At 38.2% G+C, this 27,082-nt stretch overlaps 1 protein-coding gene across 2 annotated transcripts in view; it reads right to left on the bottom strand.

Moving 5' to 3' along the window:
• The window catches only part of EPC2 (enhancer of polycomb homolog 2), a 121,671-nt gene extending 94,940 nt beyond the window's left edge, over positions 1-26,731 (bottom strand). For both annotated transcript variants that reach the window (XM_027589979.2, XM_027589980.2), the window contains exon 1: positions 26,294-26,731. In XM_027589979.2, coding sequence (XP_027445780.1) covers positions 26,294-26,446 — 153 coding nt within the window. In that variant the 5' untranslated portion in view covers positions 26,447-26,731. The remainder of the gene's footprint in view (positions 1-26,293) is intronic.
• Between the last annotated feature and the right edge of the window lie 351 nt (positions 26,732-27,082).

Genomic DNA, 27,082 nt, shown 5'->3' with positions numbered 1-27,082 from the left:
AGAATTAAGATGTCCTTAAGTTGGTGAATGGATAAACACTGGCACATCCAGACAAAAGAATATATTATGCAATGCTAAAAAGAAATGAGCTATCAAGCCATGAAAAGACATGGAGAAACCTTAAATGCATACTAGTAAGTGAAAGAAGCCAATCTGAAAAGGCTACGTACTGTAATGATTCCACCTAAATGATGTTTTGGAAAATACTAAACAATGGAGACAGTAAAAAAATCAGTAGCTATGGAGGGTTGAGGGGTAGTGATAAAGGGGTGGAGCACAGAGGATTTTTAGGACATTGAAAATACTCTGTGTATCATACATACCATAATGATAGATAACATGTCATATATTTGTTCAAATCCAAAGAATGCTAATATAAACTATGGACTTTGGGTGATTATGATTTATCAATATAGGTTCATGAATTTTAACACTCTGGTGGGGAATGCTGATGATGGGGGAGGCTATGCATGTGTGAGGACCGGGAATATATGGGAAATCTCTGTACGTTCCCCTCAATTTTGCTGTGAACCCGAAACTGTTCTAAAAGTGTAAAATCTTCATTAGAAAATCATGTTAAATGTAAATGATGTCAACACCCTATTAAGACAGAGATTGTGAGACTAGATAAAAACAAGTTAAGACCCTATTATAAGCTGCCTTTGAAAAGCAGCTTGAATATGAAGAAACACACTTTGTTTTTTAAAGATTTTATTTAACAGACAGAGACATAGTGAGAGAGGGAACACAAGCAGGTTGGAGTGGGAGAGGGAGAAGCAGGGTTCCCGCAGAGCAAGGAGCCTGATGTGGGGCTTGATCCCAGGACCCAGGGACCATGACGTGAGCCAAAGGCAGAGGCTTAACGACTGAGCCACCCAGGCGCCCCTGAAGAAACACACTTTGAATACAAAGATATAAACAGAAATAAAAAAAAAAAAAGATATACAATGCTAACACTAGTCAGAGAGACTTTGTATGACCATATTAGCAGGCAACATAGATTTCAGAACAAAGAGTATCACCAGGGATTAAGAAGTTTATTTCATTGGGACACCTGGCTGGCTTAGTTGGAAGAGTATACCGCTCTTGATCTAAGTCAGGGTCATGAGTTTGGGTGTAGAGATGACTAAAAATAATACACTTTAAAAAAAATTTATTTCATTATGCTTAAAGAGATAATCGGTCAAAAAGACATAACAACCCTACTCATTTATGCACCCAATAAAAACATGACACAAAAACCAGTAAAACCTTCAAGGGTAAACAGACAAACCTACAATTACAGAGGTTTTAATACCATATTCTCAATAGATAAAACAACTAGACAGAAAATCAACAAAGATACTGCAACTGTAACACGTTAAGCTAACTTAACGTGACTTTTACAGAATGCTCCACCCAACAAAGGCAACACACACCTTTTTTCCATGTTCACAGGAATCATTTACCAAGACAGAACATATTCTGAAAAGTATATTACAATTTCAAAAAAAGTTTACAAGAATTCAAACCATATGTTCTTAGACCACAATGGAATGAAGTTAGAAACTTATAACAGGGGGAAAAAAAAAAGAAATTCATAACAGAAAGATATCTGTGAAACCACTAAATAATTGGAAACTAAGTAACATATTTCTAAATAACCCCAGGGTCAAAGAAATTAAAAGAGAAACTAGAAAGTATCTTAAAGTGAATGAAAATTTAAACAAAAAGTTGCAAAATACTGCTAAAACAGCACTGATGAAGAAATGTATTACACTCAATACCTATATTAAAATAAAGGTCTCAAATCAATGACCTTACCTTCTACCCTAAGAAACTAGAAAAAGAGCAAATTAAATCCAAGTAAGCAGAAGAAAGGAAATGATCAAGATCAAAGTGGAAATCAATGAAACTGAAACAAAATCAACAGAGAAAAAAAAAAATCAATGAAACCAAACATTAATTCTTTTAACAAAATCAACAGAACTGATACGCTTCTAGCCAGACTGATGAGGAAAAAAGAGGGAAGACACAAATGACCAATGTCAGGAACAAGAGAGGAAATATCACCTTAAAGAGTATTATGAAGCTCCTATCAATAAGCTTGTCATTTAAGTGAAAAGGACAAATTCCTTGAAAGAAATAAACTTTCACCAAAGCTCACTCAGGAAGAAATAGATAACCTGAACAACCCTCTAATACAGAACTGAACTACAGTAAAAAATCCTTCATACAAAGAAAACTCTAGGGACAGATGGCTTCATTGGTGAATTCTACAAAATATCTGAGGAGGAAATAATACAACAAACTCTACACAAACTTTTCCATAATACTGAAGTGGAAGGAATACTTCCCAACTCATTCTATGAAGCCAGTATTACTCTGATACCAAAACCAGAAAAAGACATTACAGAAGAAGAAAATTACAAATATTCCTTGTGAACACAGATACAATCTTCCTAAATAAAAATTTAGCAAATAGAATCCAACAACACGTTAAAAGAATAAAACATAACCAAATGGGGTTTATCCCAGGAATGTAACATTGGTTTCAAAATCAATATAATTCACCGTATTAATTTTTTAAATGCCATGATCATTTCTATACACAGAAAAAACATTTACAAAATCCAACATCCTTTCTAAAAATTCTCAAAAAACTAAAAATGCAGAAAGGAATTTCTTCAATCTGATAAAGGGGATCTACCAAAACCAAAAATCACATCATACTTAAGTGAAATGCTTCTCTCTTAAAATCAGGAAGACAGGGATATCTGCTCTCAACATGCTACCTATCCATTCCTCTAATATTCTAAATACTGCCTTTGTAAGTAACGTTGTGTGTATTTCATTAATTTTTCCTCCCAAAGACATACATCAGCTTTAGCTTAAAAAAAAAAAAAATCAATAAAGTCACATTACTAAGGTTCTGCTTTTTTTCTATAAAACTGAATTTAAAGACATTTATCAACTAAACAGATAAGTGCCCATATGCAATAAATTCCTTTTAGAATTTAATAACATGGTAAAGATTTTTCTCTTCTGAAAAGCAGCTGTGTTAAATTTTCAATGATTAGAACTGAATCACCCACAGCTTCTCTATCTTAACTACCTGTAGGGATAGGAAGAAGAAAAGGGAGTGAGAGGATTTTAATGGCTGGAGTAACTGGTATCTTAAGCAGAAATGTAAAAGTGAAGGCAATCTTACTGTACAGACATTTTATCATACCCATTATAATTCTAAAATACCTGCCTTACAAATCAACTTTTGGAAAACAACTCAATTAGAAGTTACATAACACTAATTAGTTCCACTTCATAAAGTAACAAATGTTTAATCTTTTTTTATCTAATTGTTGGTTTTCTGAAGCCTTATTTTAAATTGAGAATTTCCTAATGCTGATTAAGAGGATGGCCTTCAACATCAACACTAAATTTAGGAAGGTGACAGTAACATCAGTGGCTGGCTTGCTCTTAAATATCCAAGCAACAACGGAAATGAGTGGTAGAGAAAATTCAAAACAGTACGCAAAATAAATCATTGACACGCGGCTTTAAAAGACATTATTTGATATTCAGTTAGCTTATCTACTAACAAAGTCATTTCTGACATTATTTTGCATGTATTAAATACTAAGAGAGATAACTCTTATGGAAAATTTTAAGGCACCTATATGTGACAACCAAGAATTAGATCACTGGTTATGCAAAGTAAAAATAAGAACATTAAAAAAAAATAAAAAAGCTAGCACATGGATTCACTCATCCAAGAAATTACACAAAAAGAAAATGAGTAGCTCTCACCCACAAAAAAAAAAAAAAACTGTGCCAGCTCTATACTTGAAAAATGCTTGGGAAGCAATTCTTCTGGAAACTACCAAATTTGAAATGGGCAATAGACGAACATTTTACTGCCATAAGTAAAAATCAGTATAATGGAAGCAATCATTGGGGTGGGGGTGGGGGCAGAATACTCTGCATTTATCAATATCATCTATCAGACTTTAAAAATCATCCAGCATCTCCCAGACCCATTTGTGAATTTCATAGAAATGTATCAAAACCCTCAGGTGTTAAGGGGGGGGGGGTTGAGGACTACTGCTCTAAACCAGGGCTTCCCAAATTCTAATGTGCATTTGAACCACCTAGCGATCTTTTTAAAATGCACGTTCTTGATTCAAGAGGTATAGGACAGGACTTGAAATTCAGCAATCTTAACGAACTCCCAGGTAATGCCATATCCACAGACCGAACTTTGAGTAGCAAGATTCTCAACTATGCATCTCACAAAAGGTATCTTTATGGTATAATCACTCTGGAAAATAGTTTAACAGCTTTTTAGAAAAGTTAATCAGTTTTAATATACCCACCATACAATCAAGCCACTTCATCCCCAGGTATTTACCCAAAACAAATGAAAACAGATGTACAAAAATGTTCATAGCAGCTTTATTTGTAATAGCCAAAAACCAATCAACGGATGAGTGGATAAACTGGTATAACCATAAAATGGACTATTCTCAGCAATAAAAAGACATGAATTATTGATACATGGTATAATATGTATGAATCTCAAACAATTATGCTGAGTGAAAGAAACCAAAGAAGAATATATGCTTTATGACCCCATTTACATAAGAAGTCTAGAAAATGCAAACCACTAAACTACAGTGACAGCAGATCAGTGTTTGCCTGCAGAAGCACAGGGGGCTTATAAGGGAGCATGAGGAAACAACTTTTGGAGGTGACAGATATGTTGATTAATCTTGACTACAGTAATAACGTTTTTACAGGTAAATACACACAAACATCAACAAATTGTACAAGTACATGCAGTTTATTCAACAATATACCTCAATAAATCTTATTTATTTTTTTAAGATTTTATTTATTTATCTAAGAGAGAAAGCACGCACACCCAGGCACAGAGGGAGAGGGAGAAGTGGACCCCCAGCTGAGCAGAGAGCCTGACTCGGGACTTGATCCCAGGACCCTGAGATCATGATCTGAGCTGAAGGCAGACACTCAACTGACTGAGCCACCCAGGCACCCTAATAAATCTATTTTAGAAAGATATCTTTCAAATATAAACTTCTGGCTAAACAAATAATGTCATTATAGATAAGTATATAAATTCTGATTTTTGAAGCTCCATGTAATACTACGATAACAGGAAATATATATTCAGTCTTTGTCCCCATTCCTGGCACAGAGCTCCTAAGACTCTTGGAATTTCCTAAATGATAAGTGTGTCTTGATATTCCTAACAAATCCCTTTCAAACACATCTGAGTTTATGTTATGATGTCACTTTTGGAAAGCACCTAAGGATGGAGGCTGGTTGCCAGGAGAACCAATCATGTGATTTAGAGGGTTGGAACTTTCAGTCCCACCCCCTAATCTCTGGGGAGAGAAGGGCTACAGATTGCAGATCAATCACCAATGGCTAATGATCTAATCAATCACACCTATGTAATGAAGCCTCCATAAAAAATCCCGAAAGGACTGGGTTCGGAGAGCTTACAGGCTGACAGATACATGGAGGTGCTGGGAGAGGGGCATGCTTCGAGAGGGTATGGATACTCCGTGCCCATTTCCCTTACCTTGCCCTATGCATTTCCTTCTACCTGTTACTGAGTTTTACCCTTTTACAATAAACCAGTAACCATCAAGTAAAATGTCTCTGAGTTCTGTGAGCCAGTTTATTAGCATATTAATTGAACCCAAGGAGGTGGTAATTGGATACTCTAATCTATGACCAGCTGGTCAGATGCACAGGTGACAACCTGGACTTGTGACTGGCATTTGAAGGTGGGGGAGGGGAGCAGTCTTATAGAATTGAGCCCTTATCTTGTGGGATCTGATGCTATCTCCAGATAGTGTCAGAATTGAGTTGAACTGGGACACCTGGGTGGCTCAGTCGGTTAAGAGTCTGCCTTCAGCTCGGGTCATGGTCCCAGGGTCCTGGAATCGAGCCCCATATCTGGCTCCCTGCTCATAGGGGAGCCTGCTTCTCCCTCTCCCTGTCCCTGTTTGTGCTCTGTCAAATAAATAAATAAAATATTAAAAAAAAAAAAAGAATTGAGTTGAATTGTAGGACATTCCCCTGGTGTCAGAGAATTGCTTCGCGTGCAGGAAAAAAAACCCATACACTGGAATGTCAGAATTGGATATATGCAACTGTATGCCTATACTAAAAATAAGAGCTTCCCCCTTGGGATGGGGTGGGCAGTGGCAGTGGAAAGTGACTCAGAGGGCCCTTTAGGATCTTGCTTAACTCCAAGTAACCCCTGAAAATATGTCCTGTAGAGTAGGTAAGAAAGCCAGTGGTGATCCAGTAATAGAATACAACTTAAGAAATCTTACTCTGTTCAGTAAAACCTGGAACTTTGCTAACTATAAATGTGGTATTGGCAAAATACAAAATTACAATTAGACACCTTTTGAGGGATCAGTCTCATTCCCACCAATGTCCACTCTCTCAACTACCATTCTCTCCCCAGGGGTGTGCTGCTGTCCACCAAATTGGTAAATCATCTCACCTTACCCCAAAGACAGTCAAATGAATCAGGCTAGATACCTTATCTGAATTAGGCCAATCATATTCCATCTCCAGGAAAGATAGAAATGAGAGTGAACCACTACCGTCATCAAGCTGGTTGCTTAAATAGATATAAATTTAGACATGGAGTGGCTACCTTGGGCCAATGAGAGGCCAAAGCCTATTAAGTCCTTTTACAAATAATGTAATAAGACTAAAAACATTTTTAAAAAGAATAATATTTCATTACTAAATGGGGTTCATTCCACAAATGCTGGGATGATTTGATATTATAATTCATTAATAATGAACAGATCTGAAGGGAAAATTTCCATAAATTCCAAGAAGGCATTTAAAACTATTCAAGACTCATTCATTATAGAAACACTGGAGATTTTACATATATTTTTATTAATCACATATGTATTTATTATATCCTACTGTAAAGGCCTACTGTGTTTTAATTTTTATTTATTTATGTATTTTGAGAGAGAGAGAGAGAGATGGCGGGGAAAAGCACATGAGTGTGTGTGTGGGGGGGTGGGCACGCGCGGAGGGAGAGAGAGAATCTTAAGTAGGCTCCACGCCTAGCACGGAGCCTGACACCGGTCAGAGATTATGACCTGAGCTGAAATCAAGAGTCAGATGCTCAACCAATTGAGCCACCCCGGTGCCCACCCTCATTTTGTTTTCTACATCTATAATCCAGTCTAGGCTAATCTACATCTTATTTAATGGAGAAACACTACAGGCAGTCACACCAAAGAAAGAAACAAAACAAAGATGCCTATTATCTTCACTATTCAACATGGAATGGAAGTAATCAACAGAAATTTTAAATAAGGGAAGGCAATTAGAAGCATTCTACTTGGAAAAGCAAAAGTAAACTACCTCTATAAGCAAATGATATAGTATCTGTATAATAACCCAAGAGAATCAATGCAAAAACAAGTACAATCACGTAACTTAAAGTCACAGGATATAAAGTTAACATATAAAAATCGTTTTTAAAATACAAACTATAACAAGTTATAAAGTATAATGGAAAAAAAGGTGACATTTACAATATTAACCAAGTAGGTAAAATTCCTAGAAATAAGTTTAACCAAAACAAGCTTAACCAAAATCAAAGCAAATGGAAGAAAAATGCCCCTGAAAAATAAATATAAGTAGACTTCAATATATGAAGAGACAAACCATGTTCTTGGATAAGAAGTCAACATCACAAAGATGTCAATTCTCTATAAGTTAATTTATAAATGTATGGTAAATGCCAATAAAAACTCCAGTATTTTTTTCCTTGAGTTAGACAAAATTATAAAGTTCATTTGGAAAAATAAACAAGCAATAACAGAAGGAAAACTCTGAAAAAGGAGAGCAATAGGAATGGGAGAAGTAACTAGCCTCACCATAAACTTTTAAAATTTATAAATATATAATGATAAAACAATGAAATGATTAAAACAGTAAATCTTCTGAACAATGAAACAAAATAGAAAATTAAAAAATCCAAATGCCTAAGAAATTTCAAAGACGATGAAAGAGGCATCTCAAACCAGGAAGAAAAGATTTTTTAGAAAATGATGTTTGGACAACTGTACATCCATTTAGATGGAAAAAAAATGAATCTACAGAGCCATGTGAACTAGAACAAATTATACAAGGTCTACAAGAAAACAAGGTTAATAACCTAAGAGAGGAGGCAAAACACCTTAATTTCAATTAAAAAAATGGAAGCATTTTTTTATTAAGAAGTGAAAACTTTGGCTACATAACAACCAATATTCATCAAAAGGGAACTGATTAAATTACCTTAAATATATATAATGGAATACAACCTAGTTATAGTATCAATAAATTAAAATCAATGCCTATCCCACCAGCATTTTTTAAACAATTGCATTTATGCTTTAAATCCTCTTGTTTTGGGAAATCACTATTCCTTCCTTCAAAACTCCCTTTACACCAATGATTAAAATGCAAGCTGCCGTTCTCTTATACCAGCCACCTCTCAGGCTACAGTGACTAGGGCTAATCCAGTGATTGCCAAGATGACTCAGGCTGGGTCAGTCTTTCCACAGGTTTTTCAATCTGAAAGGTACAGGTTAAAAAGCAAATGTTTCTTTCTCTCTCTCTCTCTCTCTCTCTCTCACACACACCCCTATGTACCTGTAAATATACAAGTACAGAGGGGGAAAAGCATGGAAGAAAGTACATCCACCCAAAGGTCAACCATGGATATCTCAGAATGGTAGGATTGCAAGCAATCTGTATTTTCTTCTTTATACTTTTTTGGTATATTCTGAATTTTTTACAAATAAGCATAAACAATACAGTTATAACGAAGAGGTGGGTATTTTCAGAAACATAAAACAAGGTGGATGTTTTGGGGTTTTGCTTTTCCAATCTCCAGAGAGACTAGCTACCTCAAGATATGCTCAAATGGCTGAGCACATCTCCAATAATCATTCTGTACTGCTTTACCACTCTACAGAATGAGTACCTTCCTGTGCTTCCTAACAGCAAATAACAAGTCAGGCAAATCTTGGGGCGCCTGGGTGGCTCAGCCGTTAAGCGTCTGCTTTCGGCTTCGGTCATGATCTCAGGGTCCTGGGATCGAGCCCCGCATTGGGCTCCCTGCTCGGCGGGAAGCCTGCTTCTCCCTCTCCCACTCCCCGTTTGTGTTCCCTCTCTCGCTGTGTCTCTGTCAAATAAATAAATAAAATCTTGAAAAAAAAAAACAAACAAGTCAGGCAAATCTTAATTACACCACTGTTTTAAACACAAATCGACTGTAATACAAGCAAACAACACCTAAATATTAATTTTGTGCTTAAAATAAAGAATTTTTCTTATATTCAATATTTACATTCCTCAGTGACATGTTTCCATGTAAAAATTCTGCATTTCAAAACAGTATAAACTCAGTCTAAAGCTTTTTAAATGCCTTAGAATTCTCAGAAAACCTAGAACTTTGTGATTCAAATGCAATGAGGATTAATAACAATAAAAGTAATCTGTATTATCTACTAAAATGTAATTCTTAACCTCCTCTAGGTCATTTACTTCATTAATAATCTGATGATGAGGGGAGTAATCAGGAGACATATATATAAAACTGTGGTTAAAAGAAAAAATCAGTAAGTTCACAGACCCCATTAAGTCTATCTAGGTACCAGAGACTTCAATTAAGAATCCCTGATATAAAATTAAGACTTAATTGAAATCCCCTAATCCACAAGGCATCCAAATCGTCTTGTCACAAATTTGCTGAAAATACATAACTAGAAATCACATTTCCAGTTGCAATGGCTTTATAACCAGTCTAGCGTCTGGTCGCCACCTCTGCTGCTGTTGCCGCTGCCGCCACCACCTTCTGCCACCCGTGCGATGCCCTCCACAATCCAGCCATCAGGGATACTTTACAACACAAACCCGAGGATGTACCCTCCAAAACCACAGCCCCCTATTATCAAGATTAAACCCTATATTCTCGAAAGGAAGGAAATTATATACACATAGTTTAATATCACTTGCTACCTATCATTGTGTAACTAGTAAATAATATATAACATATGTTGCTGAATCAGAAGTGTTTTTCAAGCTGTGGGCTGAATCTCCAGTGAATCATAAAATCAATAAGTAGCTCATTTAACAAAATAGAAATGAAAAGGGGAAAAACATGTGTACAGCCAATCCTCATTACTCACAAATTCTGTGTCTGCAAACTCACCTACTCACAAAAATTTGTGACCCCAAAATCACTATGTGCAGTATTTTCATAGTCATTCAAAGAATGTACAGAGCTGCATTTGAGTCGCTCCAGTCATCTCTTCCCAGCTGAGGTCAAACAAGGTGACACTCTCCTTGTTTCAGCTCTCACACTGTAAACAAGTGTACTTCTAATGTTCTCTTTAGTGCCACTTTTTTGCGTTTTCGTTTTGTTGATGTCATTGTTTATAGGCTCCCCAAGTGTAGTGCTGAAGTGCTGTCTAGTGTTCCTAAGACCAAGAAGGCTGTGATGTGCCTTACAGAGAAACTGTGTGTTAAGACAAGCTTCACTCAGGCACAAGTTAGAGTGCTGCTGGCTGTCAGTTCAATGCCAAGAATCAACAATATACGTTAAATAAAGTATCTTTAAAACAGAAACACAAAACAGGATTATGCGTTGATTTGGTTGATGAAAATGGTGTGAACAGAGGTTCACAGGATTCCAACCCTGTATCTCCTTTAGGAGCAATGGTTCAGTATTCACTAATTCATTGTTCATGGCAACTTTACAGAACATAACTATGGGGGGAACAAAATCAACTGTAAATTTGTGTGCATGTGTGTTATGTCAAGGTGCACCTTATTTCAGTTACATATATACACAATGAATCAGTAAAAAAGTTTAAAAGCCAAATAACTAATTAGAGCAGAGAGAAATACCTCTGACAGGAGTAGTAAATTGGCAAGGCAGACAGGCAGGGTACATGGGCACATATACTAACCTTTTCTCTACCTAGAATCAAAATCACCCATAAATTTTGATTCCATTCCATTCCAAGGTCTACACATGTACTTTACAAAAGCATCCCAGACTATTTATTCTATGTGGTCAAGATGAGAACTGCTATTCTCCCTTCTAAATTGGTAGTTTTCAAAGGGTGGTCACTGGACAGGCAGCATGAGGAACATGTTAAAAAATACAAATTCCCAGTCCCCATTCCAGACCCATTAAAAACTACAGTATCAGAATGGAGCCCAGGGATGAGTGTTTTAACAAGTCCTCCAGGTGATTCTGATGCATGACAAAGTCTTGAGAATCACTGACCTAAATCTTTTGTATTTCTTTTGGAGGTATTCGGAAAGCCCTGATGAACTCTAAGATGGCTGAGCTGATGTTTTATTCAGACAAAGCTGAAAAAAAACCACTACTGACTGAAGCACCTATAATGTACAGAAAATCATCTACGTACTGTACAGAAAGTATCTTCTGTGCTTTAAACCAAAATAAAATCTGCACATTACTTGTATAATAATGAAGCAGCACTATTTCTTTAGGTCATCCTCCATATCACAAAGCTTCTTTCCCCAGAGCTCTTTAAACAGGAACTGCTTTTTTTTTTTTTAAGAGAGGGGGAGACAGAATCTTAAGCAGGCTCCACGCTCAGCGCAGAGCCTGTTGGGGCGCTCCATCTCACAACCCTGAGGTCATGACCTGAGCCAAAACCAAGAGTCAGACGCTTAACCGACTGAGCCACCCAAGGCGCCCCCAGGAACTGCTCTTAACACAAGTTTGCCTATCCTAAAAGGTGACTACACTAGATCACAATTCTTCAACCCTCTAACAACTCTGTGGGGCATCACACACTTTTCAACATGAAAAGCAATGACATGCACCTAAAAAAACCTCATGGCTTCCTGGCATATGAAATAATTTCAAAACTAATCTGTAAAAAATAATTCAGTACTATCTTATACTCAATTAGCTATTACATGAATTACATGAACTCAAATATACTCTAGTTCAAATCATGTCCCTTGTGACACAAATTTCCACAATATCATTTTTATCTTCTACATAACAAATTAAACCTTATACAGAGTCATCCACGTACAACTCTTTTCTATGGGACTATAAACTGCTTGAAGGCAGGTGCCACATCTTATCCCTTTTTGTAACCTAAAAGTACACAGCAGGTTTTGCTCATTAAATCAGCAAATATTTACTGAACATCTACCATATGTCATTCACTGTACCAGATAATAGATACAAAAGCACAGACATGGTCCATGTATTCATGAAGATATTTACTGGATGAATAAACACATACTGCAGTGAAAGTTTGAGAGAGTGCAGTCTGTATGAAAGATCCAGCTTACCAACATGATAACCAGAAATAAGACTACTTTCTTCAAAATGGTAGCCCACTTTTGCTCTTCTGACCAAAACTGCTATATAAGCCATAAATAACTCATAGAGAAAATACACTGATAAGCCACGTAATCAACAGTTATTCTGACTTCAAAATATTTACCTTGTATATAAGAAAATAAAAAAGTCCTATGCACAATGCAAGGCTTACAGACAGCCAAACTTCCACATGGGGATAAAAGATTAAGGTTTCATATCCAAGCATTAAAACAATTCAACCAGAAAACTACAATTTGCCAATTTTCAACTCTTCAGAGATTTTAAAAGAAAAAAAATTTAAAATCAAAATTACTTGAATTTATGACTCTAGATTAAGAAACGAACTCTAGGTGCCTGGGTGGCTCAGTCGGTTAAGCGTCTGCCTTCAGCTCAGGTCATGATCCCAGGGTCCTGGGATCGAGCCCCGCATCGGGCTCCCTGCTCAGCGGGAAGCCTGCTTCTCCCTCTCCCCCTCCCCCTGCTTGTGTTCCCTCTCTCGCTGTTGTCTCTGTCAAATAAATAAAATCTTTAAAAAAAAAAAAAAAGAAACGAACTCTAAGATCACATGTTACTTATAAAATGAATACAGGAAATATTTGCCTTTATGTAGTAAAAAGCATTTCTTTGTAAGTTTTTTAGGATAGACATACAACAATACTTGCCTCTGTAGAGTGTCTGGGGATTGTGAGGAAGGAAAGACACTTACTTTTCATGTATATCATTTTGTGCTATGACGTTTTTATCTTTAAATCATCTGGTTCTATTATTTTTCAATTTAAAAAACCTAGAAAATGCTTTAAACATGAAGATAACATATTGTTTATAGTAGCCTCTCCTTTATAATAATGGAAATAAAATCTTTAGCCTGACTATATATATTTGGGACAAAGATGACACAGGAATAGGATTGCCACTCGGACCAAAGAAAATCTTGAGGCATTCTGAACCTTAAGTCACAGACCCTCAAAACATCCAAAGAAAGAACTGAGGGGTTCATGAACTTGGGCGAGAAAATAATCATTTCTTTAATTCTACTAACTTCTACCAAATTTAACATTTCCTTCAATTACTAATGTCAGCAAAAGGCAAAATAGTAGTAATGGTAATACTAGGACTAGCAATACAACAGAAATAACAGTTCATTTCATTGTCATATTACAGTGGTTTCACTTGTCAAAATATTTATACTTATCACTACTTCAAAATTAAGACAATTAGACTCAACTCTAGATCCTGTCAATGTGTTAATAAAGCATGTAAATTACAAACTGTTTTAATATTTTGATAACTTTCAATATAACTGGTTTATGTGATTTTATTTTATGCATTTAAAACATCATTCTGATTCAGGACCTCTTGCCCATTTTTTGACTGATTCTTTTTGGTGTTGAGTTGTGTAAGTTCTTTATATATTTTGGATACTAACCCTCTATCGGATATGTCATTTGGACTTACCGTCTCCCACTCCGTAGGTTGTCTTGTCATTTTGTTGATTGGTCTCCTGAGCTGTACAGAAGTTTTTTATTTTGGTGTAGTCCCAATAGTTTATTTTTGCTTTTGTTTCCCTTGCCTCAGGAGACATTATCTAGAAAAATGTTTCTATCGCCATGTCAGAGAAATTACTACTTATGTTTTCTTCTGGGAGTTTTAAGTCTCATATTTAGTAGGTCTTTAATCCATTCTATTTTTGTATATGGTGTAAGAAGTGGTCCATTTTTCCCACTGTATATTCTTGCCTCCTTTGTCATAGATTAGTTGAACATACAGTAAGCACAGGTTTATTTCTGGGGTCTCTATCCTATTCTACTGATCTATGTGTCTTTTTTTATACCCATACCATACTGTTTCAATTACCACAGCTTTGTAGTATGTGCATCTTGAAGCCTGGGATTGTGTTGCCTCTACCTTTGTTCTTTCTCAAGACTTCTTTAGCTATTCAAGGTTTTTCTGGTTCCATACAAATGTTAGCATTATTTGTTCTAGTTCTGTGAAAAATGCTATTGGTATTTTCATAGGGATTGCATTAAATCTGCACATGGCTTTGGGTAGTGTTAACTTGTTTTTTTGTTGTTGTTGTTGTTTTTTTAAGTAGGCTCTACTTCCACTGTGGAGCCCAACACAGGGCTTGAGCTCATGACCCTGAGATCAACACCTGAGCTGAAATCAAGAGTCAGATGTTAACCAATTGAGCCACCCAGACACCTCAGTAGTACAAACATTTTAACGATATTGGTTCTTCCAACCCATAAGCATGAAATATCTTTCCATTTGTTTGTGTCATCTTCAATTTCTTTCATCAATGTTTTATAGTTTTCAGAGTACAGGTCTTTCACCTCCTTGGTTAAGTTTATTCCTAGATATTTTATTCTTTTTGGCACAATAGACATTTTTCCAAGACCTACAAACGGCCGAAGACATATGAAAAGATGCTCAACATCATTATTCATCAGGGAAATGCCAGTCAAAACCACAAGGAGGTATTACCTTACATCCATCAGAAAGGCTACAATCAAAAAGACAAGAAATAACAAGTGTTGGTGAGAGTATGGAGAAAAAAGGAACACCTGTGCACCACTGGTGTGAATGTAAATTGGGGCAGTCACTGTGGAAAACATATGGAGATTCCTCAAAAAATTAAAAGTAGAATTACCACATGATTCAGTAATTCCCCTCCTGGGTTATTACTCAAAGAAAATAAAACCACTAATTTAAAGAGATACATGTACCTCTATGTTTACTGCAGCTTTATTTACAAGCCAATAGCCAAGATATAGAAGCAACCCAAGTGTCCATAAATAGATGAATGAATAGAGAAAATGTGGTGTACACACACACACACACACACACACACACACACACAGGAATATTATTCAGCCATAAAAAAAGAGTAAGATCTTGCCATTTTTGCAACACCATGGAGAGAATTAGAGAGTATACAGCTAAGTGAAATAAGACACAAATAGTATGCGATTTCACTCATGTGGAATTTAAGAAACAAATGAACAAAGAAAAAAAGAGACAAAACAGAAAGCCTCTTAAATACAGAGAACAAACTGGTGGTCGCAGCCGGGAGGGGAAAAGTAGAAAGGGAAATAAAGGGGATTAAAAGTACACTTATCTTGATGAGCACAGAGGAACGTATATAATTGCTGAACCACTATACTGTATACCTGAAACTAATGTAACAATGTATGTTAATAACACTTAAAAAAAAAAATCACCTTGAGGATTTTTACCAGACTGCAAAGAAGTCCAAGTCACAAAAGGTTAAGAAGCCTTGGAAAATGGTTCTTAAATCAGATGCAACAGCTCCCACTTGGAAATTGAAGGAGAAACATTTTGGGGTTATCCCAATTGGAATGCTACCAGAAATTAGCAGGCAGGGTATCAATAAACTTCCTGCTATGCCTGTGACAGTCTCATACATCCAACAAATTGCCAAAAACGTGCCAGTCGAGAAACACCTCAAGGATCAAATAAATGGCAAGATTTCACTCTTCAGTACCATGCTTTCCAAAGTTTCCAAACTTAAATGTTCATCCCAGAGTATGCTGGTTTATTAGAACATCTCTCTTCATTCAATTCTCTAGCGTACACCACCCACTGAACAGATTTTCATCACTAAAACTGATTTTCCCCCATGACCAACTAAATAATCCAAGAAAAAAAAATCACTTCTAAAAACAAATAAAATATTTAACTATCAATTATTCAGGAGTCAAGTATTACTGTGAGGATTAGCTAAAGATTCAGTTTTCTTTGTTGCTAATTTTCAAAGTCTTCAATTTTCTTAATCATTTTGATTGTTAAATGCTCTGCCAAGAACAGAGATGTAAGGAGGAAAATATACATACCAATTTGCTAACGTTTGACAACTGTAGAAATATATGTAATTGACTGAAGAAAAAAATATGAAACTATACCACAAAATAATGTATGGAGATACTCTGTATATTTTACTTTTCCATATTCCTTCACACTTATTATCCAGTACAACTGAAAACTTATTAATAAAATAGCAGTTGCCTGTATAAGGCACTGACTTAAGTCTACAAAAAAGTTCATCTTTAAGATTACCTTTTGAGATGCTCCTCATTAAACAGATGAAGCAAAGTGGCTTAATAAGATGAAGTAATTTATCTTGCCCAGCGGGAAAGTGACAAAGGCCACGAATGGAACCTAAGTCACAATTCTGAAGTACCAACTTTATCAAATTAGCACTACAAATAAGGGCTGCTTGTGGACTCCCCAACCAACCACCTCATATCCTTTGTCCACACTCCTCTCCAAAAATGGGAAGTGAGAAAGCTGGAAGTGAAGATATGAGTTAGAGAGCTAGCAGAGAAGCTGACTCTTCCAAACTGCATTCTTCTGACTGCACAGTGATACTAGCTGGCAAGAAAAAAGAAACCAAAAAGCATAAATAAGAAAGTGGTGCTAAGGAGAGTCTGGAAGTGACATCATCTTCCTCCGCTATTAATCCCACAAAGAACAGTGCTGTATGGTAGACTAGACAAACCCAAAGTTCTGCTTCATTCAAGTGTAGACAAGGCAAAATATAAACAAGGATCAATTTTAAGATAAATTCAAATAATCATGACATACTACTGTTATCTACATTGGTCTCCTTCATGGTTTATTCCTACCTATCATCCTTTCCTCCTCATGCTGTCCCCTACACATTCATTACTGTTTTTCTACCTCAACTTTAGTTGTAATGAAACGAAGATGCAGAGCTGTATGTTTAATAATATAATCAAATTCAATCCCAGTGTCCAGTATACTGGTCAATGCCTGTATTATAAACTTTCTATCACCTAAGTGCCTGGATAGGTATCCAGCCTGGGCTGAGTAAAATGAAGACATTATACCTTCCTTAAGGTATCTGGGTCTAATGGGAAAATAAGGATCTATTTTCTCACTCTCTCATGCATACAACCATATCCATCCATACACACAAATGGACACACCCCTCAAGTGAGAATCATGAGATACTGGAAAATTAAAATAAACTTAAATGGTAAGGACTAAAAGTATACCAAAATTCGGAACATTTACAGCAATGAGTAAGATTAGTACAGACAGTGAAAGAAAACTTCATGAAAGCAAGGGAACTGAACATATCCAAAACACACAGAGCGGACTTCTCTATTTATCTCCAGAAAAAATCAGTATCAAACAGTAGATAAATGTAACTGTAACGTCTCAAAAAAAAAAAAAAAAAGACTCTAAACCAAATTAACAGCATCGCAATAAATAACTTTTTATTTTTTTAAGATTTTATTTATTTGACAGAGAGAGACACAGCGAGAGAGGGAACACAAGCAGGGGGAATGGGAGAAGCAGGCTTCTTGCCGAGCAGGGAGCCCGACGTGGGGCTCGATCCCAGGACCCTGGGACCATGACCTGAGCCGAAGGCAGATGCTTAACGACTGAGCCACGCAGGCGCCCGATAAGTAACTTTTTAAAGAATTAAAGTTTACCTACAATAGCATCTTCCTAACAGTCTCTCACTTGTTAGTTCTTTTCATCTACTTAATATTCTGGACAATATGCCTAGTAGGTAGAAATGCGGATTCACAGATTCAAGTAATTTTTAGACCCAAAGGTACTTTAAAGGTCACTCAATCCAATTCTATTTCACAAATGAGGAAACTAAAGGCCAGGAAGGTTAAATAATAACTTTGAGGTCACACGAAATGCATCCCTTACTACTCTAAAAATTAGTATGAAGGGTATGCTTTCTTTAAAAAGATTTTGGAGAATTATTTTATAGTCCTTAATTTAAATTTCCTTTAAAAATTGCAATACACACCCTACCATTTTATTGTAAAATATGTAAAACACTGTTATCTCATTAAAACACCTTACAAACTTAAAGTTTATAAAAACACCCTAAGTGTACAAATTCACCTTGGGTCAAACCATGGATTAAAACAATTTAACTCCGACTGTCAATTAGAGAGAGACATGTATCATATGATCTCACTGATATGAGTAATTCTTAATCTCAGGAAACAAACTGAGGGTTGCTGGAGTGGTGGGGGGTGGGAGGTATGGGGTGGCTGGGTGATAGACTTTGGGGAGGGTATGTGCTATGGTGAGCGCTGTGAATTGTGTAAGACTATTGAATCACAGACCTGTACCTCTGAAACATAATACATTATATGCTAAAAAAAAGAAGATAGTAGGAAGAGAAAAATGAACGGGGGGAATTGGAGGGGGAGACGAACCATGAGAGACTATGGATTCTGAGAAACAAACTGAGGGTTCTAGAGGGGAGGGGGGTGGGGGGATGGGTTAGCCTGGTGATGGGTATTAAAGAGGGCACATATTGAATGGAGCACTGGGTGTTATACGCAAACAACGAATCATGAAACACTACATCAAAAAACTGATGATGTAATGTATGGTGATTAACACAACATAATAAAAAAATAAAAATAAAAAATAAGAAATAAAAAATAAAACAATTTAACTTCACAACTTTTGGTCATTCTGTTACATATACACCAGTAGGAAGTCTCTAAAGGGCAGCTACCTAACTAAAGTCTCATTCTCAAGGGTAGCCCTTAGCACGTGTGTACTAATCACCACCCCGGTCCCCCGTCAGACTGTCAGACTTTACAGGTACATAGATACCTGATGAAAGCCAAACCAATAATGCCCTCTAACACCAGGATCTGGGGTTTTGAAATGAAAAAAATGTAACAATGATGAGAATAATAGCTAATATTTACTGACTGCTTAATGAATGCCCACAAATTGTCCCAAGTGCACAATTCATCCTCTCAACAATCCTGAGATTTTATAAATCAAGTTAACCTGCCAGAGGACTCAAAACCATTCAGTCTGGCTCCAGAACATATGCACATAACTATTACCCTATACTACCTCTCAAAAGATTGGGAATTGTTAGTTAAGTGATGTTAATATCACTTGCTGCTAAAGGGCCCAAAGCTTGCCCTGGTTCCAGGCCTTCCCAAGCCTTGACTGGTCAAGCCTTCTTTGGGGTCTTTGAGACAACACCCAGGAATCTTAAAGAAACCAGATTTGGTTTCTGGTTTCTGTACTTGAAACTAACCTAATGATCCCACCTGTTAAATATTTTTAGGCTTCATTTTTAGAGAACTGATACTGATGAAATCTAAACTTATACCATAGATAAATCATTCCTTTACATCTTTTTAAAAGAGAAATGCGTTTACAAAAGGCATTTACTTCAAAGCTTCTTTCATATCATTCCCCGAGGCAAAAAAAAATTTTTTTTAAAGATTTTATTTATTTATTTGTCAGAGAGAGAGAGTGAGCAAGCGCACAAGCAGGGGGAGCGACAGGGAGAGGGAGAAGCAGGCTCCCTGCTGAGCAAGGAGCCTGATGCGGGGACTTGATCCCAGGGCCCCAGGATCATGACCTGAGCTGGAGGCAGACACTTAACCCAGGACCCCGGGATCATGACCTGAGCTGCAGCCACCCAGGCGCCTGAGGCAAAAACTTTTAATGACTCTTCCATGTTACAGAGTAATAAATGACAGAACAGTGGAAATGTAATGAACCTTCGGTATCACCTAGTTCTCAATCCACTCTTTTTATAGATGAAGCAATATAATGGTAAAGATCAGAGCCCTAGAGTCAATCACTCATAGGGTTTGAGTTCAAATACCGGCTTTACTATGTTCTAGTCCAGGTAGGGGTGACCTTGCGCAAGATACTTAAATCTCCAAAGCCCCAGTTTCTTCTGGAAAATAGACAATAGTACCTACTACACATCCTGCTGTTGTATGAATAAGTTCTAAACCATCTACTGAGTTTAACAAAGTGCCTGGCACATACTCAACATATTCACTAACACACACTCAGTAAATGGTAGCTGTGATGGTAGTGATGAATGACCTGATGCTCAGAGAAGGAAGGCAACTTTCCCAGATCATTTGGCCACTAAGAACAGAAACAAAACTAGAAACAGACTTCACATTTGCAAGTCAGTGCTCTTTTTTCTACACCATCCTATAAATTCCTGGGCCTAATGTTGGAAACTATCTATAATCTGGTATAATTCTACCCTTCTTTCAACCTTGTCTCCACCCCAACTTTTATTCATTCATTTGCCAAATATTTACTGAGTGCCTTCTTTGTTCTGAACAGTTTCTAGGGTTGAAGATATAGCACAGAACAAAGGAAGGGGAAGAAAAGTAAAAGCTATCTGTGTGTCCAAAAAAAAGGGGAGAAAGAGTTAAGAGAAGGACCTGCTCAGAAATGACACAAGGCTACCCTCCTGAAGTTTCTATCAGCAGGGGATGATGGGATTGAAAAGGACATAAAATACCTGCAACATGGAAGAACCTTCCTTTAGTCTACTTAACATCCATAGAAATTGTTTTTTGTTTTTTTTTTAAAGATGTATTTATCTGAGAGAGAGAGAAAAAGAGAAAGAGGATGTGAACAAGCACACAGTGGGGAGGGGCAGAGGAAGAAGAGACTCCTAAGTCAACTCTGCACAGAACGCAGAGCCCCACGCAGGGCTTGATCTCAAGACCCTAAGATCACGACCTGAGCCTAAACGAAGAGCCTAAACCAAGAGACAGACGCTTAACCAACTGTGCCACCCAGGCATCCCAACATCCATAGAAATTGCTTTAAACATTCCTGCACTCAAGTATTTGCTTCAATACACACTGTACAACCAAACCTGAAAGCCCAAATTGTTAAATCTCTCTCCAACCCCTCTATACATTCCAATAACAGTTTTCTCTCTTAACTATACTGACATTTAGCTTTTTCTAATGCTCTTTGTCAGGTCAACTTAACCTGGTAGTTTTTGCTAACTTTCCAAATGTTTTAGACTTCAATGACTCCTTTAAGTTCTCTGAAGTCAAGATCTGTATTCTATTCTTCTTTTAATTTTAATCCTAATACTCCAGCACACAGTCTTACAAATACTTTGTCATACTTACCCCTTTAAAATAGCTTCCCAATGTCATATTTAAGTATTTGGCACTCAGATGATACCTGGCTGGTATTTGCTTTTGTTGAAAGAATAAAAAATGTTTTTACAAGATCAATTTACAAATCTGTATTTTATATCCTCTCTAGAACCCTATCATGAAACATGAAATGTATTAGTGCCAAAAATAACTTTGAAATGTGAGAAAGACTGAATATATTCCTACTCTATCATTGAAAATGTCCCTTAAAATACTAAGATAATACCAAAATTAGGCAACTAAAACATAAAAGGAGAAAAGGCAATTCAAATCAGTCATGGTCCTTTTCTTTAAAAATAAGCAGAATCACATGCATCACGTAGATTTTGGTTAATGGTACACGTTACTACAAAAAATATCTTACATCAATCTACGTACACCTATAAGAATAATTAACACAAGATAAAAACTAATATTGCAGCCATACCTATGTATAAAAAAATTCTGTATTTAAAGAAGCCTCTCACTCAAGAGGGAAAAAAAAGGCTTGGTATTTATGTATATGTTATACCAAGGCAAGAAACCAAAAAGAATTCCCAGAAGAATAATTTACCAAATTCTGTTAATGAATTTTACACACACACACACACACACACACACACACACACACACACAGTGTTTCACAAAAACATAGATCTTGGTATAAAGGCTTATTCAACACTTAACCAACATTTAGCAAGCATATGTTATGTGCCAGGCACAGTTCTGGGGAACGCAGAACACATTAATGAACAAAATACGCAAAAATCCTTGCCCTTAGAAAGGTGACATTCTACTAGGATAAAATCTAAATAATAAAATAGGACAGGTTCCCACAAATATCTTGTATGCTAAGATAACATAAACATTCAGATAAACACAATGGTGCCAGGACCGGGAAGCAAAGCTAACAAACTTCTAAGAAAAAAAAGAAAAAGAAAGAAAATCTGAAAAGCCAAAAGCAAAAGTCAGACACAGTTAAGGGATGAAAAACTACATGTAATAATTTAATATTCCAATCAAATTATAAAAAGTAAAACATTATTTACAAAAACTATAATGAACTTGACAATAGTTCAGAAGCTAATCTTTGGTTCTGTAGGAAGTCAATATGAAGCCTAGTGGGTATAAGAATGGTTTTTGTGATATTAAAGGCAAGGGCATGAATTCTAGTCCTGCCAGTTACTAACAGTGAGACCCTTAGTTTCTTCATCCATAAGACAAACAATAATACCCCACATGACTGTTACAAGGATTAAATGAAAACCAAAAACAAAGCAAATCAAATATCCAGATGGATGGATGAACATATCAACTCACTAGAATACTATTCAGTAATAAAAAGGAATGGACTGATACATGTAACAAGGACGAATCTTTAATGCATCATGCTGAGCAAAAGAAGCCGTACACAGAGTATATGAAATCCATTTAAATGAAATTCTAGAAAAGACAATACTAATCTAGAGGGAGAGAAAGCAAATGAGTAGTTGCTTAGAACTACTAGTGGAGAGGGACTGACTTGCAAAGAAGCACGAGGGATCTTCTTGGGTGTTTGAAATGTTGCTTTATCTTGATTGTGGTGGCATTTCCTTGGGTGTACACATTTGTCAAAACTCATCAAACGCTATGCTTTAAATGAACACATTTTATTGCACAAAAATTATACCTCAAAAAAGTGGATTTTTAAAAAGGATTAAATGAAACAGTATGTAAAGTTCTTAACACATTATCTGGGACAGAGAAGTATTAAAAAAATGGTATTATCAAAAACATCAACTACCACTATACAACACTCAGGGTGAGGTGGCAGAATCACCAATCACCTGATCTCTCTGGTTGCTTAAATTCGAAATAAACGAAATGTTTACAGTATCTGACCTAAACCAAGTGCAATGAGGAGCACGACAGAGATCAAGTTTAGGAGGATGCCAACTGGCGGACCTTAGGCAAAAGACAAAATAAGGAAAGGGAAGAGAAGATGGCTGCATTTCCGAAAGAAAACAAAGAGCTAAAAGAATGAGAGTGCTATCAATGCCAAAGAACACCTAAATTATCTCACCTAAGTATTATCAAAATGTAACTCAAAACTGAGTCAATGACTATATAAACTAAGTCTAATAACAATCCTATAGATACAGTCCTTAATTTTACTGGGGGGCAGGAAGAGGGGTAAGATCCATGAAGGTGGTTCAAGTGAAGTTAAAGGATTCTGTCAACCAAACAGGAAGGGAGGCCATACTGTGGACAGTTTAGAAATACAAAGCAGCAATTATAAATCCACAAGCCAAGGTTGTTTTTTGTTTTTTTTTTTACAAGTCTACATGATTAAAAAAAATACTTAGGAAAGTAATTAAAACATGTTGTTGATAATGGAAGTTGAATTGAAATACAACTCAAGGGCGCCTGGGTGGCTCAGTTGGTTAAGCGACTGCCTTCGGCTCAGGTCATGATCCTGGAGTCCCGGGATCGAGTCCTGCATCGGGCTCCCTCCTCAGCGGGGTTCTGCTTCTCCCTCTGACCCTCTTCCCTCTCGTGCTCTCTAGCTCTCATTCTCTCTCTCGAATAAATAAATAAAAAATGTTAAAAAAAAAAAGAAATACAACTCAAGTGAAACACAAAACATTTATGAGATTTATATTTTACTGCTGCTTAGAACTGTTGATCAAGGAAAAGTATTTTTTTGAAGAACAAATTCTGCTGAATAACAGAAACCCTGTAAATAAGACCAAAAGAACTGAATTGGCTGTCACTCATGAAAGCACAAGTCTTCTGACTTACCTGTTAACTTAAAAGATGAAAAGAAAAAACTAACACCCCAACTGGACATTCTGGGAAGCAAAAGACTTTAGACTGTAAATCTCAACTGTCCGGGTTTGTTTAGTTTTCTTTTGATTTTAAGTACCTCCACTTACAACACTGAAGCGGTAGAAAGGACAGGACAAAGAATCAGAAGTCCTGGGTTTCAACTCTAGTTCCACCAGAAGTTGGATTTCTTCTTCCCTAAAATTGGGCAGCTGAAGCAGGGTATTGAAAATAATCCAATATAATCTAATTTCCAATCTCTAGAGGGAAACCACAACTCCTACTGAAAAAGTTAACAGTGAAAGGGTTAAACATTTATTTTTAAATCATTAAAAAAATAACTGCAAGTTTTCTTCCTGAATTCAGATAAAATACCAAGATATATGTGGCAAACTAAGGACCTAAAGCAATAAGTATATTGCTGATCAACGTTCACAAAAAGCAATTTATCTTCCAGGAACTAACTGTTCATTCTAGAACAAGTTTCCTGATTTCAGTTCTTCCCAAACCAAAATAACTGGATCCAAGTAATTACACACGCTATTGATACTCATAAGCTACCTCTCCTTTTGTATCAAAACCCATAAAATAATATTAATAGAAATTTAACTTTGTGGAACACAAAGTTGTGTTTTTTAAAGTTCAATTCAATTAATTCTCATACGTACTATAACTTTATTTCAATTATCGTCCCCGTGGAAAATTGAGCTAAGTTAGAAATAAACTTTAAAAACAAAAAGAATTTCTCATATGACTTAGATCTAAATCCACTGCAAATGTTTTCTTTTGGGGGGGTTCATCTTATTATTTGAAAAGCTAAATACTGAATGTTCATCCCGATACTACTGCCACATTCATTTTCTACTTAAAGTGCAAGACTTTCAAATAACCAAAAACCAAAGAGAAATGTGATTAAATCACAGCAGAAAGTAGTAATAACAGGGTAATATAATAAGGTCAGAACTGGAGCAGCCAATCAAAGGCATAAAAGCATTTCCTGCAATATTAATAGTCAAAAGAGAAAACCAATCACAGAAACCTCGAGCCTTCTTCTGACAGTCACAGAAGCAAGAGAACCAATCCACGCACACCCAGGGTTGACAATAAGGCGGGACCGCAGGTTCATTGAAGAAATTCTTGAGGGTGCAGTTACTATGAAGTTCGCACGCAAGTAACACCACTCCAGAGTCATAAACAGTCAAGTGAGATAAAATTTATCCGGATGCAAAATCCCGTCAGGGAGAAAAGCAGAATTTTTACAGAAAGCGCTGTATTATCAAAAAACGTAACTGTCAATTTAGATGCATTAAATCCTCAACTTCTAGAAGACCCTCCTCTCCGATGACAATTCTCGGGGATACGGCACGGGAACGCGGCAACGCCAGCAGCTCGGTGCTGAACATCCCTGTTTGCTTCCTAACGCTGAGCGCCGAGTGGGCGCCTTCCCGGCCAGGCGGGCAGCGCCGTCCCTTCTCGCGGCTGTGGAGCTAGCCGGTCAACGGCTCTCTACCGCTACACCCCACTGGGTAGTCGCGGCCCCCGCCCTCCCCCGCCGCAGTGCTGCACCGCCTCATCCCGCTGCACCACCGCCGGCTCGAGAGCGAGGTTTACCTTGCTAGGAGGAAGACGTTTGTTTTGAACGCGTTTTACTTTCCATAAGTCACTTCAAAGAGAACCCAACGCAAAACTAAATTTGAAAGTGGGGGAAAAAAATCTTTCCTATCCAAAGGATCCTTTGCCCATTAACCCCGCGCCGGAGACAGGTTGGGAGGAAGGGGGGAGGTAAACAGAGGCCGTACGCTAAGTGCGGCCAGAACATCCCCTGCGCCATTCCCGGCCGCCGCTTACGGCAAGGCCCCCTTACGGCAGCGTAAGCGGCGCTGCGAACTAATCACAACACTGGGACGCAACAACATGGCGGCCGCGGGCGGGCGCAGCGCCGGCCGAGAGGGTTTACGCTACTCCGCCGGCGTAGGGTCCCATGCGTTGGAGCGGCAGAGGCGCCCTCCAGCGAGCGTAAAGCGCTCTGTGAATGGCGAGGCCCGACTGACAAAGGGGAGGGGGGGAGGAGGGAAGGGGGGGTAATAAACACTCGAGTCCCTACCGATTCCTCCTCCTTCTCCATCCCGGTGGGCATCTGGGGCACGGCCCGGTTGATGGAGACGCAGTCGTTGAGATCAGGCATGTCCTTGCCGCGGTAGATAGGCAGCGGTTTGGCGGCGTCCAGCGCCCGCGCTCGGAAGGAGAGTTTACTCATTGTCTCCCCGCCTTACAGGAACAGCCCGGGCGGCGGCGGCGGGGCGGGCGGGGAGGGGGGGAGGACTCCCGCCGCCTCCTCCACCTCCTTCCTCAGTGCAGCGCGGCCGGCCCGCTCCTCCTCCTCCTCCTCACTGCCCCCGGCCACAGCATGGGCGCCCACCCCGCCCGAAAACAGCCCCCCGCCGCCCGCGGCCGCTTCCACACACTAGATCCGCCGCTCGCCCGCCCGATCCGCTCCCTGCGCCATGGCCAACATGGCGGACATTACCACAGCGGCGGCGAGCGATCCCGGCAGCCCGCGCGAGAGCGCGTCCCCCGCCCCCGCCGCGGGGACGCGCCTCGCCCTCTCCCTCCCTCCCTCCTTCCTCTCCCTTCCCCTCCCTCGCCTGCCCACCCACTCTCTCCGCGGCGCGGCCGGCCCGCGGGAGCGTGCTCAGCCTCCGGCCGCTCAGGGGAAAGAGGGCGGCGGCGGCCCTCGGCTTGCCGGCCCGCGTCTAGCCTGTGGCAGGTGCCAGGTGCGCAAGTTAACCCGTGCCCCAGAGCGTGCGCCTCTGCCTCCGCGGCACCGACCCGCCGCTCGCTGGGTGCCTCGAAGGAAAGCGCTGGGTAAAACACGACCGCGCGAAACAGCGCG

Source organism: Zalophus californianus, chromosome 3 (genome assembly GCF_009762305.2).
Source record: "Zalophus californianus isolate mZalCal1 chromosome 3, mZalCal1.pri.v2, whole genome shotgun sequence".
Classification (NCBI taxonomy): domain Eukaryota; kingdom Metazoa; phylum Chordata; class Mammalia; order Carnivora; family Otariidae; genus Zalophus; species Zalophus californianus.
Note: the sequence above shows the minus strand (reverse complement) of the source record. Positions and strands in the feature narration are given on the sequence as shown.